The sequence below is a fragment of the Carassius gibelio genome, chromosome A11, assembly GCF_023724105.1.
Source record: "Carassius gibelio isolate Cgi1373 ecotype wild population from Czech Republic chromosome A11, carGib1.2-hapl.c, whole genome shotgun sequence".
NCBI lineage: Eukaryota > Metazoa > Chordata > Actinopteri > Cypriniformes > Cyprinidae > Carassius > Carassius gibelio.
In genome coordinates this window covers 9,917,421-9,939,122 of record NC_068381.1, presented here as the reverse complement: position 1 = coordinate 9,939,122, position 21,702 = coordinate 9,917,421, and the positions used below count along the sequence as shown (strand labels likewise).

General features: G+C 36.6%; 1 protein-coding gene across 3 annotated transcripts in view; it reads right to left on the bottom strand.

The window, feature by feature from the left end:
- Positions 1 to 21,702, bottom strand: part of LOC128022260 (IQ motif and SEC7 domain-containing protein 1) — a 158,063-nt gene that overhangs the window by 106,180 nt on the left and 30,181 nt on the right. For all 3 annotated transcript variants that reach the window (XM_052609619.1, XM_052609625.1, XM_052609620.1), the window contains exon 2: positions 12,721 to 12,756. In XM_052609619.1, the coding sequence (XP_052465579.1) occupies positions 12,721 to 12,756 (36 nt within the window). The remainder of the gene's footprint in view (positions 1 to 12,720; positions 12,757 to 21,702) is intronic.

Here is a 21,702-nt window from a genome sequence, read left to right as displayed (position 1 = left end):
TTTTATATTTTTTATATTATATTTATATTATATATTTAATCATTTTACCAAAAAAAAAAAAAAAAATTTGACGAAACAAGCTGGTTTTTCTAATGTAAGCTATAAGTCACCATTAATAATTAAAAGGGGGCAGATTACATTTCTTCCTTTTCAGTTTTATAATCCTCATTTCAGTGCACAAGATAATCTAAAGCGCTCAAGACACAATCCTGTGAAAAGCAGATAGCATCCAACCAGAAAATGACATCTGCCTTTCTATGCTGTGCAGCCAGTCAGGTGACATTTGGGTAATGTATGCAGAACATCGAAACATCTTCATATCATTTCCCAAAAGGATGGCGGTATCGTAGATTACAGGAGAATTGCTAGGCCTAATCATTACTGGTCAAGGGTTAATTTGCATTTGCAATGAGTAATAATCTTTCCCAGGCTATTAATGAAATCTAATGAAGGTGTATGAGAAGCTTACTGTCAGTACAATTAGATTCACCACAACTGCTTCTGAGAGACCAGAGGTTTGAAGTTAAGCAGTAAGGCGGTTAAACGTCATCTGTGCCAGTCTGGACACCTGGTGGTACAATTAAATTAGCTCTACCAAACCAAATACTGGATCTTATTTTTCAATCTTACATCCAACCTAACCAATGCCTCTAATACTTCAAATAAAGGAGAATTACAGCAATACAATATTACATGACATTAAAAGACCAGATGTTTGCTGGATAACTGAGCCAGACATGTCATGTTTTGCTTTTTTGAATTACGAAACTTGGCTAGTCAGGCTTAAATGTGAATATTAACATTCACAGGAGGTGACACATGCTCTTTAATCAGTTAAATGGAATGCATGCATTCAGTATTTTGCTTAAAATTGATTCTGTTGATTGAACAAAACTTCAACTGAATTTCAATCAGAGGCACCTAATCAACTATTTGGAATTGCTAAACGTATTACATTAAATTTATATTTACCCAAAATCTCACTCTAATTTGTCACCATGGCAACAAACCAATGAATCAAATTGATCAAAAATCACAACACATTTTTATTATTTCCATTTTTGAAGACTGAATAATTAATTACAAAAACAGTCATCTTATTTTGTGTGCATTCTTAAGTCACTGGCACAGTATATAGGGCTGAACTATAAATAATTTAGCTTAATGAACATCCTTATACATTGTATAAGCCAGCTAATTTCCCATGAGTGAGTGAGTCAGTGAAGTATGGCCAAGCATGGTGACCCATACTCAGAAATTGTGCTCTGCATTTAACCCTGCCAAGTGCACACACACATTAGTGAACACACACAGTAATGAACACACACCAAGAGCAGTGGGCGGCCATACTGCTGCGGCACCTGGGGAGCAGTTAGGGGTTCGGTGCCTTGCTCAAGGGTCTCACCTCAGTCATGATATTTATAAGGTGGAAGAGAGCGCTGGTTATTCAGTCCCCCCAACCACAATTCCTCCCGGACTTGAGACTTGAACCCACAACCTTCAGGTTACCCACTCTCTAACCAATGTCAAACCAGAATTATCTATCCATCTATTTGTCTACCGTAATTCCTCAAATAAAAACCGGTATTCAAATAAATGCCTGGCCTCTTATAGTGGCCTGGGGCGTGGTCAACACGGACAAAAAAAGGCCGGTCTTAAATAAAGGCCGGGGGTACATTTGTGTGGATAATCATCAGAGTCAAATAACGAACGTACCGGAGCGTTTCTCGTTCTCGAGTCAAGACCTAGATGCATTGGTTTTCGGATTACCAGTACACTGAACTGAGAACCGTTTTTGTCGGACGCGTCCGATTCGAGAACCGAGGAGTTGATGATACTGTGCGCATGCGTGATTCAGCGTGAAGCAGACAGAACGCGTCTGGACCGAACTGATCCTTTTGATGATTGATTCTGAACTGATTCTGTGCTAATATTATCTCTGTCCTGGAACGCTATCGCTTTTAATATAAAGCGGGTTGTTTAAAGAATTACTTATCAAACATATGGAATTAGAAATAAAGGCCTGCCTCTAATAAAAGCCTGCTACCTTCTGCAGTTCAGGTAACTAAAGGCCCCGGCTTTTATTTGAGGAATTACGGTATGTATGTATGTATGTATGTATGTATGTATGTATGTATGTATGTATGTATGTATGTATGTATCTATCTATCTATCTATCTATCTATCTATCCATCTATCTATATCTGCCAATGCCATTTCAAAGCTGTTTGGTTTACAAGCCATAACCACAAGACAAAGAAGCTGTTCTCCTCAGCACCCCTGCAAACCAGGGATAATCATTGATGTCATGGGATTAAATTCCTTTTAGTTTCCGCCCTGGCTAGCATAAGATTTCTGTTATCACCGCAGAGCAGGTTCTGGAGTTACACACTGTAACTCGTACAACCAAACAAATACTCCTAAACTTCAAAAAAGTTTAAATCTGGCAAGAACTCAAAGCTAGCCTAAGATAGTTGAGAGCTGTTCAAAAGTACAGTGAAACAGTGATCAAACACCCCACCCCCCCAAAACTAAACAAAATAAATAACAATGATAGCTCATCCAAATACTTAACATTTTATAATCATTTACTCGCTGCCTTACTGTTCCAAACCCTTATGACTTCCATGGAATTACAAAAAAAAATAACTAAAATAGTGGCAGGTCAATACGCTGTTTTGTACTCTGAATGATTTATTGACAAAATTGAAAATCGCAGTATAATTTTGTTTCCTTTTTTTCCATTTTATTGTGATTATATATCCACAACACTTACAAATGAGCACAATTATAGAAGTAAAAACAACAAAAGGGCAAGTCTCTGCAGTACATGTATTTTAGCAAGTTTTTTTTATAATAAATAAAAAAAAGAATAGAGCATGATCGTGTTAGAGGCCCTTTTGTTTAAAAAAAAAAAGCTTTATTTAATATTTTCATTTTTTGTGCTCATGTACTCTGTGAATCAAAATGAACCAAATCATTCTACTGTAGCATTAAGTTTTTTTTTTTTTTTTCAAAATTAGAATTTGAAGTGCATGCATTTATTTATTTATGGGTAAAAATACATGTACTGTAAGTGAGGTGAATAAACACTGAAAAATCCTGACCTTGAACATGTTAACATAATCAGTGTAGCACATGGAGACATGATTTAATTAACATAGCCTCGTAAAAGCAATGCTAGTAAGTCAGTAGCATTTCATTCCACTGACCCTTTCCTTAAACAACGTAATCTGCATCAGGTTATTGCTTTTGATTCAGTTTCATCTTAACCCTCTGAATCTCCCTCACACCCCAGTTACTGACCCTGAAAACGGTGGGCAAATTTTTATTAGTTCAAGGTCCTTGGTTTCATCTGACAGCATCGATTCATGTGTCATTTTTGCCAATAATATATTGGTGATTCAGAAAGAAGTGAAAAGTGTCCCTGCCTGAAATACTCAAGCAAAGCCAAAAGACTATTCCGTTTCTCACAACAGCATTCAACCTCATTGAGCATATGTTTCTAGCAACGGAACTGCGTTTAGCAGTACTGGCCAGCACCCAAACTACAAAACCGAGTTACTGAATTTAATTGGTCCAGATTGATCAGCATTGTGATCAGATCTGTTCATTCCTTTAAAACAATTTCCTCAGATTCACCAGGCAAACCTCTGTGTTACCATCAATCGTGCATAAATGTAAAGAAGTTTTGAACCATTAAGCCACTGGTTTAATGTGCAGGGCTCCAATTTACTCTCTCTTGGCCCCTAGTGCTTTGAAAATTAAACCATACCATAAGAAATAATTACAACATGTAAAGGTATACAGAAGTAAAAGTTATTAGCAACTTGTCTTCAGCCACTACTATCTAGATAGATGGACAGATAGATAAACTATAGCAATAGAATGTGTTTTGTGGTAGCTTAATGTTTGTCAAGTGTGTCTCTCTTTCTCACCAGCTCTGTTTCCTGCTGCAGTGACCTCTTTCACCGTGCAGATGAATCATACAGAGGTCATTATCATATTGCTAATATATCATGGCAGAGGCAGAGTGCTTGAAGCATCACACCTCCATAATTCAACTACTCTCCTATTAATAAAGTACTACACCTCCATCCCAAAAATGGTGGTGTGATTGATAAAACTCTGTGGAGTACTTCTGATAGGCTAAACCCTCACTGCTACTAATGTGTGTATTTAATACTGGTCAACTGCATTTCATAAGGCATTTCAGTACATGATATTTACTGTTCTATGAAGAATAATTTATATTTTCACCAGAAAATATTGTTATCATGGTGTATGGACTAGTATTTTGGCCAGAAGCAACAGTATAATTAAAAAAAGCTTGATGAATTAGCTTTTTATGTCACAAAAAATGTTAACTGATAAACTGGACCCATGTGGATTACTTGTGGACACAAATTAGTGAGGTCCAGGGGGTTACTATAATAACCCCCTTATTATAGAATTGTGCTAAAATAACCCCTATAAAAAATAACTAATTATATATTCTAACACTTGAAAAGAGACAGAAATGAAGATGTTTTTGGAGGGATGCTCATTTTTAAATCATACCCTATTTATTGCATCAAAGTTTGTTAATACTATATATGGGGTGGATCATTTTATCAGTTGTTTATTATTCATGCAAACATACATACTGCCCAACAAACGTGTTATTTTCGGATAGTCAAGATTACAAAAGACAATACCTGACAGACAACTCCAGGGGCGCAGAAGGTAAAGCGTGTTTCACACATATTTTGATGTGATCGATTCGGGTTCAAATCCGCCTTTTGGCTAAATTTTTTCTTCCTTGTCAAATTTTAAATCACATCAGAAAAGCATATATTTTCAATGAAAATTAAGTTAATAATCAAAAAGTTAACGGTAGGTCTAGGGAGGGCTTTATTGTCCCAATAAGGTGGCATCTATTAAATTAGACTCAATAAGTTATTATTGCATAAAGTTTTATAATGTACTACAATACTGAGGTGCAGATAATTGCCACTATTTGCAGTAAGTAGTATAAATAGCAGAAAATCCTGATATTTTAACATAGTATAAATAGATTCTACAGATATAGATTCTATAGGTATTTACACTATAGATAAGTGTAAATAGCATATCCCTAAAAAATTTGCTATTTGCACTTAATGTAAATAGCCGCTGCCTTTTTGATAACTGCCAGGCTAATGACGGCAATGCAATGTTGCCAGATGTTGCTATTAAAATAAACAAAATCCTATAAATAAATAAAATAAATTATTTCAAATATTTTGGAAATTACATAAGATAAAGTTAAAGTTATCGCTGACCCTAAACCGCAACTTCCTACTTTATTAACTTTCTATAGTGTTAAGTTTGCGTCTCCCAATCGTGCTCGCGCTCTCACTCACAACTCTCTGTAGACTTGTTCACTTCGGAAGCGCCTCGCAGCGATCATTTAATACCACGGACACTAAACATTATGAATTATACGTGCAGACATTCATATGAGAAGTCTAGCAGCAAATTAGTCAATCAGAGAACAAATTTTATTTTTGAACATGAAAATTTACCGAGGTCCGGACCTCTGTGACCTCATAGCTGGCTACGGCCATGCTTGTGGATTATTGTAGGGCTGAAACGATTCCTTGAGTAACTGGAGTAACTCGTATTAAAAAAACAATTCCTCGGCCTCGAAGCCTCTTTTAATTTATTTTAAATCTCACGTCAGGTTCTTTCGCAATGATTGTTTTAATGTGACACAACGCGTTTACGTCACCCACAAAGCAAAAGGAGACACAAGCGCTGTGTCCGAAATCTCATATTGCAAGGAGTCAGCAGTGTTTTGATTTGAGGGCGCGGGCAAACGTAAAGAGAACATCGTGGCGTGTGTCCATTGCACGATAAAGCTGGCATACCACAACTAGGGCCCTATAATTTTCACCATGCAGAAAACGCGGAGGGAATCGCAGAATCCAGTCATAAAAACGGAATGGAACAGAATTTGCCAAATTTTTAATTAATTAATAAAAAATAGGTCATTGCACTTACATCAAATCACGATATGGACTAATATCTGTAAATATTAAGCCAGAACAGTCTATTTAAATATGGATCCTGCATGTTCTGTGTGTCTCTGTTAATGAATGGAGCAGAAGCGCATCTTCCTTTATAACACACACTGAAGCGCGGGTGACGCTCCGGTGATTTCAGCGTCTGCTGTCTCACTAAATGAGGATGTGAACACATGAATAACATCTCCAGAACTGCTCTGACAGTCACTTCATGAGCATTTGACTGTTTGATTTGAGTAAAACTAGCATCACATCAAATACACAGAACTGTAAATGTACGTCAACCAGTCAAAAAAAAAGTCCTGTTTTAGACATGTATTTGCCAGAGATGTATTACTATTGTTCAGCAGAATGTACATAGCCTACTACTAACAAAAAATCAAACAGGTTTAACCACACACAATTTCTTTCATGTTTTATTTTTAATAGTAAATCCCCTTTGTTTACCAAAAAGTTAAGTTTGCTTAATTTTCAGTAATTAAAAGATAAATTAAATTAATGTTTTATGTGTTTAATGTTTAATGTGCATCTCAGAAAATGCTTTATTTAAACCCCAACTGAATGGAACTTAAAAGTACTTAATTCATCTTTCAACTTTATCGTCATTGTTCACAGTACAAGTACAGACAGAGAAACAATGGGTAATAATTAAATGTTTATTTTTGATGTACAGTATGCATTGCATTCTATGCATTTAAAAAATAAAATAAAAAAATTTCTAAAAAAGGAAACTTAGTTGTTCATTTTAAGAGACCCAGGAGTCTTATTTTCTCTTGCATAATTAACATTGCACTTTAATTAAGCAAAAACACATTTTATCTGATTACTCGATTAATCGATGGAATTTTTGGTAGAATACTCTATTACTAAAATATTAGATAGCTACAGCCCTAGATTATTGTGAAAAAGTTTTTATCAGCTGTTTGGACATTCACTTTAGAGGATCTGGTGAGCAAGTGATGTAATGCTAAATTTCTTAAAATCTGTTCAGTTTCAATGACTGCTCACTGTAGTTCCTATGTATACAGAAATAAACTGCATACTATGCAAAGTTAACTCCCAGCATAATAATAAAACAATATTGAGAGAGCTACTCCCAATACAGCCCTATTCTACACACTATAAAAGCAGAATGATTGGTAATAAAACATAAGAGGTGTAAATCTGGCTGCAAGAGACATTTTCTGTCTGTCTGTCTGTCTGTCTTTTGGTCTACCTCAGATCTCTCATAACCCTGAGGGAGCCTTTAAATATAGGAGGCAATAGCAACTTCAGTGGCTTTTAATAATTAATGATTTTGCAACCTAAAGTTACCAATTATATTACTGCGGCTTTACAACACTTGCTTTAACAGGGCAAAGGTGCTTGGACAGAGCTCTGTAACTATCATTCATGTTGAAAAAACATGAGGTTAAAAGCAAGCAGGACACTAGCGCTTGATCGAGCAGCAGATCCCCAAAGCTGTTGTCTCTGCAATAGTCACTTGTAGTGGTTGTAAACTCCCCATAAGAGAACCTTTACAGTGTGTAACTGCTCCACGTTCACTACATCCCTTTGTAGCAGATCAGATGCAGAATAAGAGAGAGAGAGAGAGAGAGAGGGAGTGAGTGAACAGACACTGGCCCCACAACAACATAGAATGACCACTAATTGTGCCAGCATGAAAACCTAAGAGACAAAGCTGGAGGGGACTGATAATTAATGCCTTGTAAAACCCGATCTGCTGTGATGTGGTGGAGTTACAGGGTGGATTAAGAAGAAACAGCGCACAATTAGTGGGAAGAGAGGAGTTTTGGGAAAACATGTCCTTTTTTTTGTCCAAAACTAAAGGGAGCTGCTTATGTATTTATTAAGTAACAGCAAGTAACATTAAATTAAATGTGAAATTTTGAAGTAGAAAGCTAAAATAGTTTTTTTTTTTTCTAAAAAAGCCTCTTTTTGGGCTACCGGTCTCAACTTTTTTGGAATGTGTAGCTCTCATGAAATCCAAAATGAGCCAATATTTGGCATGACATTTAAAAATGTCTCACTTTCAACATTTGATATGTTATCAATATTATATTGTGAATAAAAAATAAGTTAAGAGATTTGTAAATTATTCCATTCCTTTTTTACTCACAATTTGTACAGTGTCCCAACTTTTTTGGAATCGGGTTTGTGTTTTTACAGTGCATGATGTGGAATACTGTCCACTTTTGATGGCGCCCCATCCATAAATAGGCTGATATTCAATTGCACTGACAAAAAACTATTTATAGTTAATAATTATTTTATAACATTATATTATATTATAAGATAGATAGTGTAAGATAGAATACAATAAGATATTCAAGCAGAATAAAATATTCAAATTCTGTGATAAAAAAATGATTACATTTGTTTTAGATAAACGGTTATAAGATAAGATAAATGAATACACTAAGTTTGAAGTATTTTATTTAATTAATACTATTTAGCAAAGATAAATTAAATTGATTGTTTGACAGTATAATGTTGTTGCTGTTCTTTTGATCAGAGAGACTTTTTTCAAAAAATTCAAACTTCACCCCAAACTTTTAAACAATAAATAAATACATATGAATAAATAAATAAATACGTCAATACTATGAATTCCTAATGAATTATTACAAAAAGGTTATCTGACGCTACACTACATGAAAATATTAACCTACTTTTTAAAAGCAGATTTTTGTCTGCCTTTAAAAAGCAATCAAAAGGAGGCATGGATGACAGATTCAGACATGCCTTGATACCTTCCTTCTTTCAGATACTTGAAAGAGCAGCATTTTTTTTCAGGCCAGCAACACAGCCACACGTTTTTGTTTCCCGGTATCTGCAAGCAACCAATGTGTGGCCGGCCCTGCCTACATAACCTTGGCAAAGCCACAGACTGAGTAAAGAACAGCATGTCAGCAGAAAGCTCCCGTCTTACTCTGCACTGTTAGCGTGAGTATCAGAGTGCTGGAACAGAGCCTGCCAACAGCTGTGTGACACGCGCACACACACACACACACACGCACACATGCACACAGAGTGGATAGGCTTCAATGGAGCAGCCTATTACAGGCATCAAATCAATGAGCAGACACATACAGAGGGAGTAAAGAAAGCAGGAAGGTGAGTGTAAAGTCCGAGGTGAAAACAAGAGAGGGTAAATGCTCTGGGGGACCAGGCTGAAGGAACAATGCTTTGGACAGGGCCACTCAGTGGAAAACAGAGGCATGTTGATGTAATGCTGATGAATGCAACTCTCAAAGCCTGGCAGCAGTGACATATTTTGGTTTGTGGTAAGGTGAAAAAAGAAAACCGCAGGAGGTGACATTTCACTCTGCACCGATGATGGTCTGAGACACTGAAATTGAAACGATTTGTCAAATAGACTACACTTCATAAGTTCTATTGTATATAAAAAAAGTGTTATATCTTAAGATATCCATGATAAATTGTGCTTTCAGAAAGATTAAAGACTAATATGAAGTTAACATTTGTTTTTCAAAGCGTGAAGGGTGTTTTCTCTTCAGAAGTATAACACACTCAGTAGTTATATACTGCAAAATGTATAGAGAGAGAAGTGAAAGCTTAAAATATTTCACAATTTGGAATAATTCTGAATTTATACCTGGCAGCGCTGGGAAATTAAAAATGCATATTTATGCACACACATATTTAATTTATTAATACTTTAATACATGAAGTTTATATGACAATACCTGGAAAAAGGTATTTTTTTTCAGGTATTGTCATATAAACTTCATGTGTATATATATATATATATATAGTTTTTTTTCTTGGATAAGCAGATTTAAATAAATAATAAATATTGTATGCTGCTACCTGAAAATAAAACTACATTTGAGAATTTTTAATTCAAAAGATTTTTTATTTAATTCCATTTTCACTGAGGGAACACATGTACAGTACTTGTAAACTAACACAAACAGACACACACACACACACACACTCTCTCTCTCTCTGACACACAATGATCCAAGGATAACATCCTCCACTGCAGCTCAAACTGTATTTTTTTCCTAGAAAGGCATTAGATATTGCCTGTGGTTTCAAACTGATGAGAGCGTTTGTCGTCATTAAAACAGTGGCTGAAGTAACACTGATATCTAACTCGACTGCCAGCATCCATTTATCAGTCTCAACATCAAAGTCTGACTGAGGGGGACTTAAAAATGTCCAGATAACGGAGAGATATGAGTGATATGCCTGTTCACTCTATTGAGTTCGGTTCAAAGCTTTGATATCGAAGAAAAAAACTTAACTGTAAGTGAAATTCCCATAAGCTCCACTTCCTCCAAGTGTTCGTCCCCATTTCTAAGGATAGAACAGTTGCTCAAAACATTTCTGTGAAATATACTGCAGATCAATATTTTTCATTCAACCTCAAAAAAAAAAAAATTAATCATCAAAATTTTAAACGTTAGAATTTTTTTTTTTTATTACATAAATTTCCAATCATTTATTTTTTCCATTATGTCTTTAGATTTTTATTTAATTTTATAAATATTCCTTAGACTTTGTCCCTCACAATGTTTCCTTTAAAATAACATTTTACACACAAAGAAATTACTCATAATTTATTAACAAATCCTGAAACTGTCTGGGACTTTAATTTGGAACTGAACACTTCTGTTATCATGTGATGATGTGATGTGAATCATCTCAAAATGACCAAACACGGGCCGACATATTGGTCCGTTAAAACACAGCAAAGTCCTTATCCTGACAAATCATACAACTGGTTCATTCACGCAAACACAGGAAAGCACTTTAAATTTAGATTCATATCTGACTTGCTTTTGCAATTCAACAATCTTATCAAGTTTTCCATGTTAATAAGACAAATCCAGGGGAAGAACACTGAGCCAAGAGACTGTCAACAAAAGGCCTTTGGCTTTCACACAGGCTAAAGGCTAAGACAACAAGGCTTTCCCCAGTCTATAAAACTGCCTGGTTTGCTGGCCTAAGAGAAAATATAAAGTGATCTTTCCCGATTATGATCATGCACCTGCGATCCCTTACAACACTTCAACCTAAAACTAATAAGTATCATCCGTCTACAGCCACATAATTAGCAAATTACTGACAACTGTTGTGTGTTATCGTGTTTTGCACTAGTCCAATGTTCTTCCAGGAGCACTCCTTAGGGAGAGCCGCTTGCTTTGGTAAGCAGTCTGAGCGTCTTTTGCAACAATTTCCTCTCCAGCGCTCAATTCGAACTTCACTGGCTGATGAAATCAGGGATCAACAGCAAACCCCGAACAAGACCGTTTCAGAGGCTCACAAAACGTTCTGAGTGTTGAGGAGGACTTGTTCGATGCATGGAAGTGTCCCTGAGGATTTCGCTTCTCCATCTAATCTAATGCTACCCCAAGCTATAAGGAAGCGTTGAGGTACATTGATTCGCATGCTATAACACTGCAGCGCTGAGCGAGGACCTAATTAATTCACTTAATAACCTACTGTTGAAACAGCCATAAATGTTCATCCTAATGGATACTGCAGCAGTCGTCTTTTCGTTCTACTTGAGTTGCAATACAACGGTGCCCACAAATGTTACTGCTTCACAGGTGCTCTGAAGACATGTCCTTTAAGAGAATCCATCACAATGATGTAGAGACCCACAGCGCAAAACTGATGGAAAAAAATGTTCACCATGTCTCACTAAAGTGCCAAGTAGACAGACAGTACAAACATATGTCTTATTTTTGCCACTTGAGCACTTCAGCAATATCTCAGCAATCTCAAGATGATGAAAAGGTCTCTTAAAATTTCGGGTTTGATGTTTTAATGTACAGTATGTGTGATATTTATGGCAATCACTTTGCTTTAAAAAGAGGTTCACAGACGGCCTGTTTGTGACATCACGAAATGCAAAAACGTAGCCTATGAATAATAATTATATGTTAATTCGAATAATTATTCTTGCTGAAAAAAGAAATGCTCAAATGAAACTGTTACATTTCATTTGATATCTTCATCCTCTTGATTTCATCTAATAAATAAATAACTACATGATGACTCTAAGAAATAAATAATGAAATAAATAATTTGCTGGTCTAGTGGTCACAGTTTTGCTTTGAATATGACGTGGTTTTGGATTTAATCTATCCTCTTAAAACTTTTATAAGGACAAGTTAATTATATAAAATTACCACTAACTATAGTACACAACAACAACAACATAAATACTTTTTCTAAATTATTCATCACATGTTATTTTATAAAGTAGTGTAGACAAACCTGGCCATGCCATATTGGGAATAAGTGACTAAATGCCTAAGGCAATATTTTGCTTTTTATAGATAAACTCCCCATTAAAAAGCTTTGAATCAAATTGGACAAACAAAAAAGGTAAGTGAAAGGTATAACACGGATTACAGAATGCCTTTGAACATAAACTAAAAAGTTTAAAAATAATCCACATAATCAAAAAATCAGCAGTAGAAATGGTAAAAAAAAAAAAAAAATTGTGCATCTGACACAGGACGCAGAAAATGCCAATAAACATGAATGACTCAACTAAATAAATGCATCTACTAAATTTTGTGCATCGTATTGTCTGACATGGCGATGAGAAATGTGAGATCAACCACTATGAGCATCATGATGACAGCAGATGAGTGAAGATCCACAGAGAGGGTGTCCTCTCATAACCTACCTGACATTTGAGACACGCAAGCCTTCACTTTCATTCCTGTGGGAAACAAAAAAAAGAGAGACGGAGTTAGAATTTTGAAAGAGGCAGTGAAAAAAACTTGACATTAAACTTCCAACAACAACTAAAAATCCTCCTTGTACTGACAAAACAAAGCGGTCTTGTTTTGAACCTTGTTTTGGGCTAAACTCTAAATTCATCTACAGTCTGAAACCTTAGCTATGCCCAAGTGATGCACGCAATAATAATCAACTTGTCCTGTGGAGTCTGATTTATGAATAAATTACTCTTATGAATTCATTCTGATTGAGAAATCAACTTTTACTTGAGATATATAAGAGGCATCGTAATAAAAGAAAATCCTGTAAGTTTCAGGACTGAAAATGTCCTTGTTACTAAAATAAAAGCTTTAATTGACAGCAGGCCGAGTGAACGCCAGATCCTGGATTGTGCCTACCTATGACGTGATAGATACATTAAACACCACCTCCACAGAAGAATATTAATGAATAATTATGTAGGCCCGCCCACTGATTTGCATATGACATAGCAGGGAAATAACATAAGTGGCGTTAAACCGGATCAAGCAACCAAGCAATAAACATGCTGTTGAAAATTGCTAAATATTGTGCAGTGAATGGTTGTGATAGAACACAGTCGCTGCATAACTTTACTTCGAATTCAAATTTAAAATATCGCACCAAATATATAAATATTGTTACCACGCCCCTATACCAGCTCACTATTCAGATTCAAATTATTCACTGAAGCGTGTGGCTTGAATACGTCCTTAACAACGCAGCGAGACTGTTCTTCATGTTTTTTATTTTATTTTACTGTTTGCTTCACGATGAGAGGAATAAGACATAATTCACCCCAAAAAGATGTGATGTGGTTGAGGATTTGAGATTTAGATTTCCTCAGAAAAACAGAATGAAGCACTTTATTCAGCAGAGATCATAAACATGAGTAAGTCTCTTTTTATTTATTCATATACTTGTACTAGTTTTCACATAAAGTGTAAACATTTTACTAGCTAAGACTTTTTCCAAACTATAATTCCTGACTAAATGTATACTCAAGTGAAACATTATGAAGTTTCAATAACAATATACAATCCTATATAATTCAAAAGCTTGATGTAAATAATATAAATGTAACAAATAAATGTAACTGTAGCAAACGTAACAAACAATGCTGTTCTTTCAATTTATCCCCCATAAAAAAAATATTGAAATATTGAAATATTCTCAGCTCTTTTCAAAATTAATAATAATAATAATAATAATAATGATAATAATAACATTAATAAAAAAAATTGTAGAAAATAAGATTGTTAAAAGGATTTCTGAAGGATTGTGTGACTGGAGTAATGATGCAAAAAATTAGTTTGAAAATCAGCTTTGATTGTTCCTAATAAACTGTTTAACTGCTCCCCCAAGTGGATATTAAATTATGTTGTAGGATAATTAAATATATTTAAATAAACTACAAACATACAAATATAAAGATTTATTTTGTCCTCACATTCTTTCTTGTAACTGCTCCCTCTCAGTGGCACAGATGACTGAGAGGCTCATTATGCAGCTCATTATGCGGGTCTTTGTCTTCTCAGGTGTAAATCACAATGATATTCATGATAGTTGATGCCTACTCGCATATGACTTTTACCGACAAAAACTGTCTTAGAAAATCTTCATCAATATAGTTTTCTGTAAGTGAGTAAACAAGATGATTTTCACATCATTTAGAAAGAAAAATTCTAGGCTACAAGCTCCAGTTCTCAAAAATCCTGGGAACCAATGTTCCGTATGTGTTTTATTTCCTTATTCAAGTGATTTAACATTTTTTGTTTTTCCACTAACCACGCATACATTTTCTTTCTCAAAAACACAATCATGTACATACATGCTGCTCACATATAATTATAGCCAAGTATGTGCTGATTACAGCGAGACTAGACTTTAGCCATTTAGATATGTATAAGAAACTGAAAAAAGCACAAATGTCAGGGCATGACAAAACTTCTCCAGGCCCCAAAAATACCCTTAGACTCCAGGAGGTTAAAATATAAATTTCTAGCTAAAGTAACTAAGGGTTAATAAAGAAAAAGTCACTTGAATCATGTTGTAGTAATATTTTCAAGTTGACTAGTTAAATATCGAGAATTGATCAAGCGTTCTGAAAAAAATATTGATTTTATTTTTTTACCATATTACCCAGCCCTAGCAGAGAGACAGATTATAAAAAAAAATGCTGTGCTTTCTATATTGGATTCAACAGGAATGGCGCAGTACACTTGTGTGATTAAAAAATATTTGTGTATGATTTTGTTTTTATTTTTTGTTGTATTCACCATTCTATAAACAACCAGTGGCAATCAGATTCAATAGCAGGAGGCTTTCTCTATGTGATGGAGAGCTCTAATATTCACATTTGTGACTGGCAGATTACCTCAGGCATCCCCTAGCCCAAGTCCTTGTTTAATAATTCACAAGTTTACCCTAGAGAAAAAGGCTTTGTTAGAAATGCTATGGTCCTCTTTGGACTAAAGGTGCTGGCAGCCTTGTTCTCAGACAGATGTCAGAAAGCTTTGGACAGAAATCTGGTTCTGATCCCATTATGCAATAAAACAGTCACAGACATAATGAAAACTGTATCAAGAGTTGAGGTGACCACTGTACTGACATGTCTCTGAAAATGTAGTTGTCCATAATAATTGTAAAGAATTCTGAATGCATTTTTTTTTTTTTGTGAGTGGTCATGCCTTTTACCTCAACAACTGCCTTGTAGCTATTCCCAACCAAGTAGACGGCATATTTCAAAACTCAATTTGTCACATTCTATGCAAGCTGCTAACAGACTCATATGTCAATGAATGCGGTGAACCGCTGACATGGCGGTATCTCGCCAACTCGCCTGTCTGGGCTGTAAGGATAAATTACTGCCAGGTTGCCAGTAATACTTGGTCATAAAATAAACAAAACACTTTGCACTAATTTGTAGTATTTTCCCATATTTCTTTGTTTCTGCTCATTTTTTGCCACTGCTAACTGCAAGTTCAACTCAAAACTCACCACTTGGTAAGATAATTGACAAATTAAGCAGTCACATATTGTTATAACACATTACACATATTGCTATCTAAAAATTGTGCATTTATTCCTTATTTATAAGTACAGTAAGACAATAAAAGAGCCTAAGAGGGTCATAGTAGCGTACATTAATGTGCCTGAGTTTTCTTTTTTTATGTAGACTACAGCTTATTCACAAGTGCCACCAGTCTGTTTTGTCTGTTTTTAATCTTTTCCTACCGCCTGTATAAAGTAAGATTAAATATAATTTTAAACTTAATTTAGCTGTCTTTTTTTATATACTAGTTCACAAAGGCAGCTGGTCTAAGACAAAGTACGTTTCCATTTCAAAAACCCTTGTTACACTGACATAATGGATAGCACCGACGAACTATCACATAATAGCTTTAAAACCTAAAGGTACTAGATAAATAGTTATGTCTGTTTCTTTGTCCCAAGCTTATCATAGCTGGATCCAGTCCTTAACCAGACCAGCACCCTGGGATGACCACAACACAGCACTGAATGTCAGTGAAGACCACAACGACTGAACATCCCGACTTGATCGCTATCAGCACAGATCCTCAGCAAAGACCACAAGAACCAGACAAGTCCACTGCACAGAGCACTACAACCAGCAATGAACATGTGGAGCAAGGAGTTGCTAGGACCACAATGGAGTTTTATCATGCTTACAGTCACTGCTAAGCCAGTCCTCGACTACTAGCTAAACGACAGTCCTGCTGGACAGACTGCAACTTCTCCCATCAAATGCTGGCATGATATAGCCAAATCTTCAAGCAGGAGTTGGATGAAATATTCTGAATGACATCAGTCCACAGTCTGACTAGTGATGCAGCCTGAAATCATAATCATACCATCTGTGTTCATTTGGCTAAAGGAGAGCAGAGTCGGCTGCTATCTTATTGATCTCACATTACTGTACTTATGATTACTTTAATTTGTAAGTGGGATGAGAAGCCATTAGAAGGAAAAAAAATATAAAATCATAATCAAATACAATAGTAATATGAAATGATTGACTTTCAGTACAACTAATATATATGTATATGTATATATATATATATATATATATATATATATATATATATATATATATATATATATATATACACACACACCAAATTAACAATTTTATTTAGCAAGGATGCATTTGATCAAGAGTGACATTTAAGTCGTTTATATATATATATATATATATATATATATATATATATAAAAAAAATCCATCTCATCCTGATAAAAATCTATGTATATTAAGCAGAAAATCAGTTTTCAACATTGATTATAAGAAATGTTTATTGAGCACCAATTAGCATATTAATGTATTTGTTATTTTAATTTGTAAAAATCTTTCACAACACTTTTTTTTCTCTGTATTTTTGATGAAGTAAATGCATTTTTAAATGCAAGAGATTTGTTTCAATTTTTTTTTCAATTCTACCAGTCCCATAATTTTGAATAGTAGTGTATTTTGTGGTTGTAGGAAGACAGTTCAAAATAGATACTGTATGTTTATTGCAATGATTTTTCACACTGACTTGTGGTTTCAACAGAAGCATATAACATTGCTTAACCTCAGAGCTCTTGGTAGATCAGCTTTGAAAGGTTTAAACGTTAAAAATCAATTTCTCTATGGAGAACAAGAATGAGATTTTTACTCTGAAACCCCACTGTTGCACTCTAAAGCAACAACAACAAACAAACATCACCCCTAGGTATGTTCAAATCGAACAGATAACACTGCACTTCTTCTTTCATTGGAGAACGAAATCCAACCACTCTGTGTCCAGGCACACGCCTGTCTACCTGGTGTGGGAGTACCAAAAAAGGCGACAGATGTACACCAAGCCTTTCCTCAGAAGGAGGCCATACCACTGCGCCACGGGCCTCTCGCACAACCTGATTAAATCAAGGGGAACATCCCACCCAAGATAAGAGCACAACGTTCGTCAGATAGCTATGCTATGTGAGCCACATACGCCTAGATACACAAGACCACTGAAGAGACTACTATAGAAAGGCTCTTGAGGAGCTCAATGATAGGTACTTAAATCTCGATCTGGAGAAATAGCTGCCGAGTTAGGGGCCGTTCACATATCGCGCCTCAAAAACGCGTGGAAAATGCTAGGTGCACCGCTTTCTCCTTCTTTCCAAAGCGCTCGGGCAGTTGTGCTACTGAGGCGTCTTACTGTTGCTAAGCAACCATGACCCACTCTCTCCATGAAGAAGCAGAAATTTCAGCAAAGGAAAAATTTATTTGCAGTACTAAAAATCTCTTGCAGTAGCTCTGCTACTAAATTTATTTCAAAATGGCAAACCATATATAGCTATGGTCAACTGTTCCTTCATCTTGGCTGAGCTTTCAGCGTTGTTACGGGAAAGGATGAAGCTGATTGGTTGGTTCTTGTTACATGACCCGCGGTGCGCTTGCAGCATTCTGAAAAGTTGAAATGTTTTTAACTCGATGTGGTGCGGACATTGGAAATAACGAACTTGCGCGCGCAAAAGACGAGATATGTGAACGGCCCCTTAGAATACAGCTATCCTCAGATAGCCATGTGCTAAAGGTCTTATGAAGGCTTTTATACCAGGATAACCATACACAGTTAGCCTAGATAGCCATACAAAACCTTCCTGCAAAGCTGCGCAAACCACAAAGAGTGGGCTATCTACTTACAACTGTAGCAGCGGAGATTGCACTGTCTTAGCAAGGGCTCAAGAGACCACTACTTAAAACCTTAAGCAGGGGAGCAATCACTGAGCTATCACATAGCTATCTTCAGATAGCTAGGCTCTAGAAAAAGGGATCACTCCAGGAGAGGGCTCACCACAACTTCCAGAAAGACACAGCTAGCCTCAAGGAGCTATATTTAAGTAAGCCCATCCTGCCATAACTATGGCTATAATATAACTACCCTCAGGTGGCAATACTAATGAGGCCCCCAATCCGTGTCAGTCCCACAGTCGGCTAGAGAACCACCATGTTAATTGACCAGGGTCTCACAAGAGGGGGATCCGGGCTATCAGTAAATTATTCGCTAAGAGTGAACACATAAACATTATCAGTCTGATATAAAAGCCTGATGTAAGTCGTGGCCAAAAACACTAAAAGGCTGGACACAGCTATACTCAATGCAGTTCCCTCAGATAAGGCTGAACACAGGACAAAGACTTCAGCAGTTACTTTAGAGAGCTTGTGCCAAGGGGAACCCAAGCAAGACTAGAACATAGCTACCCTCAGACCGCCATATTCTAGATCAAAGTAAGCCTTAGCTGAAGCATAACCATCCACAGACAGCTATAGTCTAAGCATGGACTGCTCACTTAAATCCCTGAAGAGGGGGAGCAGTGTACTCAGGCCAAATTTGCTAGGCAGGATTCAGAGGGAATGCCACTTAAAAATAATAGTTTAGACAGGGTGTGTGGATCGAGCAGATCAAAGTGGTCACCGTGAGCTGGGATAAACTGTGCCACAACAACAGTGAAACAGGCCGCGAAACACTAATGCTTCATCCCACATCCCTCGTGAATAGGAACAAAAGTGAGTGAAGTAAACGCCAAAGCAGAATATGCCCTCAAGTGTTAGAATCCAAACACGGGAGGGCACATTCCCTCAGGCGCTATACACGGTATCTATAACACTAAAGAGCATCTTAACCCCGGAAGTCCCACAATCCGTGGCCTCACCGTGCCTCGGCAGCAGTGGGACCTGAACTGCAAGACACAAATGCTTATCACTCATCACTCTATTAGAGGGACAAACTTAAACGTTTGGAGACACTCATAATGACTGCGGTGGAGACACTCACTGGAGACACTCACAATGACTGCATTCAGAGCCCTCGAGCACCGAACACGTAAGCTCCAGACGAAGACACGTAGGCCGTGAATTCCGCGATCTGAGTACTCGCCGTGTCCCGGCAGGAGCAGGACCCAAACTGTGGGACACAAATGCTTGTTACTCATCACTCAAGAAGAGGGACAAACACGAACTTTGCTTCTCATTGGAAACCCTCACAATGAGTGCATTCGCAGCCCTCGAGTACCAAACGTGCAAGCTCCTGACCGAGAAACACAATGCATTATGTGTGTCCTCAAGTGTCAGAAACCTTGGGCACAGATGCACACACTCTCCACAACGCTCACCTGCCTTGGCCTATCACATACACTTCAAAATGATGGCTCCTGAAGACAGCAAAGAGGATGACGTATTCAGCAGGTGCCCTTTTATACTTCCTGAGTATGACGTTGTACATCATTAGCACAAAATAATGTGTCTATCGTTAGAGATTCTGCTATATTGTGTATTTCATGATAAGCAAATAAAGGTGCATCTCAAATTAGAACGTCACGACATTGAATTCATTTCAGTAATTCAACTCAAATTGTGAAACTCGTGTATTAAATAAATTCAAATTCAACTTTTTCATGACAATCAAATTTATTGAGATTCACCTGTATATCTGCATAACACAGTAAACAGAGTGGGTCGCAATTGGTAAAGTTACTAACTGCAATAAGCATCGAAAAAGAACTTAATGCAATGAAAGCCGGATGTTTCAGTATGTTGGATCCATGTAGTTGGTCTTCTTTACCAGCTGCTGTCTGTCATTATTAATGTTAATCATATTTGATTGATACAGTTAGTTGGGGAAGTCGTGGCCTAGTGGTTAGAAAGTTTGACTCCTAACCCTAAGGTTGTGGGTTCATGTTTTGGGCCGGCAATACCACGACTGAGGTGCCCTTGAGCAAGGCACCGAACCCCCAACAGCTCTCTGGGGGCCACAGCATAAATGGCTGCCCACTGCTGTGTGTGTGTGTTCACTGCTGTGTGTGTGACTTTGGATGGGTTAAATCCTGAGCATGAATTCTGAGTATGGGTCACCATACTTGGCTGTATGTCAAGTCACTTTCACTTTCGTTAAGACTATGCAGTCTTAAGACTAAGACTATTTTTTATACACTTCATGCAATTTATGAAATATAATGTAATATGTACGTACAATAGCATTGTATTTAAATAGCTATATAGAGGTACATATTGTTATCGTAAAAAAATGTATACTGTGATATTAGATTTAGGTCATATCACCCACCCCTACTGGTGAGCAAGCAATGCAATGCTAAACTTCTCCAAAATCTGTTCTGATAAAGAAAGAAACTTGGTTGGCCTGAGGGTGGTATGGTTCCAGCAAAGTTTCATTTTTAGGTGTACTATTGATTTAACACATTGAGAAGAATCAGCTTGATGGGCCTCAAATCCAAATGAACAAAATATATGTTCTTCTCAAAAGATGTGTTTTTAGTTGATGGTCTTTTGTTTTGAATAGTTTGCATCACTTAAATCAGCTAGTGCCAAACTATAGTTTCATATAGTTCAACTTAAAAAAAAAACATTGCAGTTCCTGCAGTCTTATTCAGCCAATTTAACATGAATTTTGTGCTTGGTGAATTTTGGACTCTCCCTGACAATCACTCTTTGTTACAACCATTGCTCCCACTGTTTTGGCAAGTTCTAAACTTTAAGCTCCAAATGTTCAAAGCAAAATTAATAAGCTTCACTTTCAGTCTAAATGAAATGCCATCTTGTTGATCAGGGAACGGGTCTTACAGTATGATAAACCAGACTAGAAAGATCATCAAAATCAATTCTGAAGATCATCAAAAGAAAGTAACCAGTTCTTAACAAGTAACAACAAAAAAAAAAAAGTTCAGTGAACTGGGGCTTTTTAAAGAGGGGAGACCTTGGACTCCCTCTACAAAGTGTGAGACAAGCACAAATCTAACATCACAGCTCCAGTATTTAAAAGCTGTGGCAGTGCCTTCCTACTGTGGAACACGTCTGAGTAAAATGCTGCACAGCAATCGTTTTGTGGCCTCCAGTGAC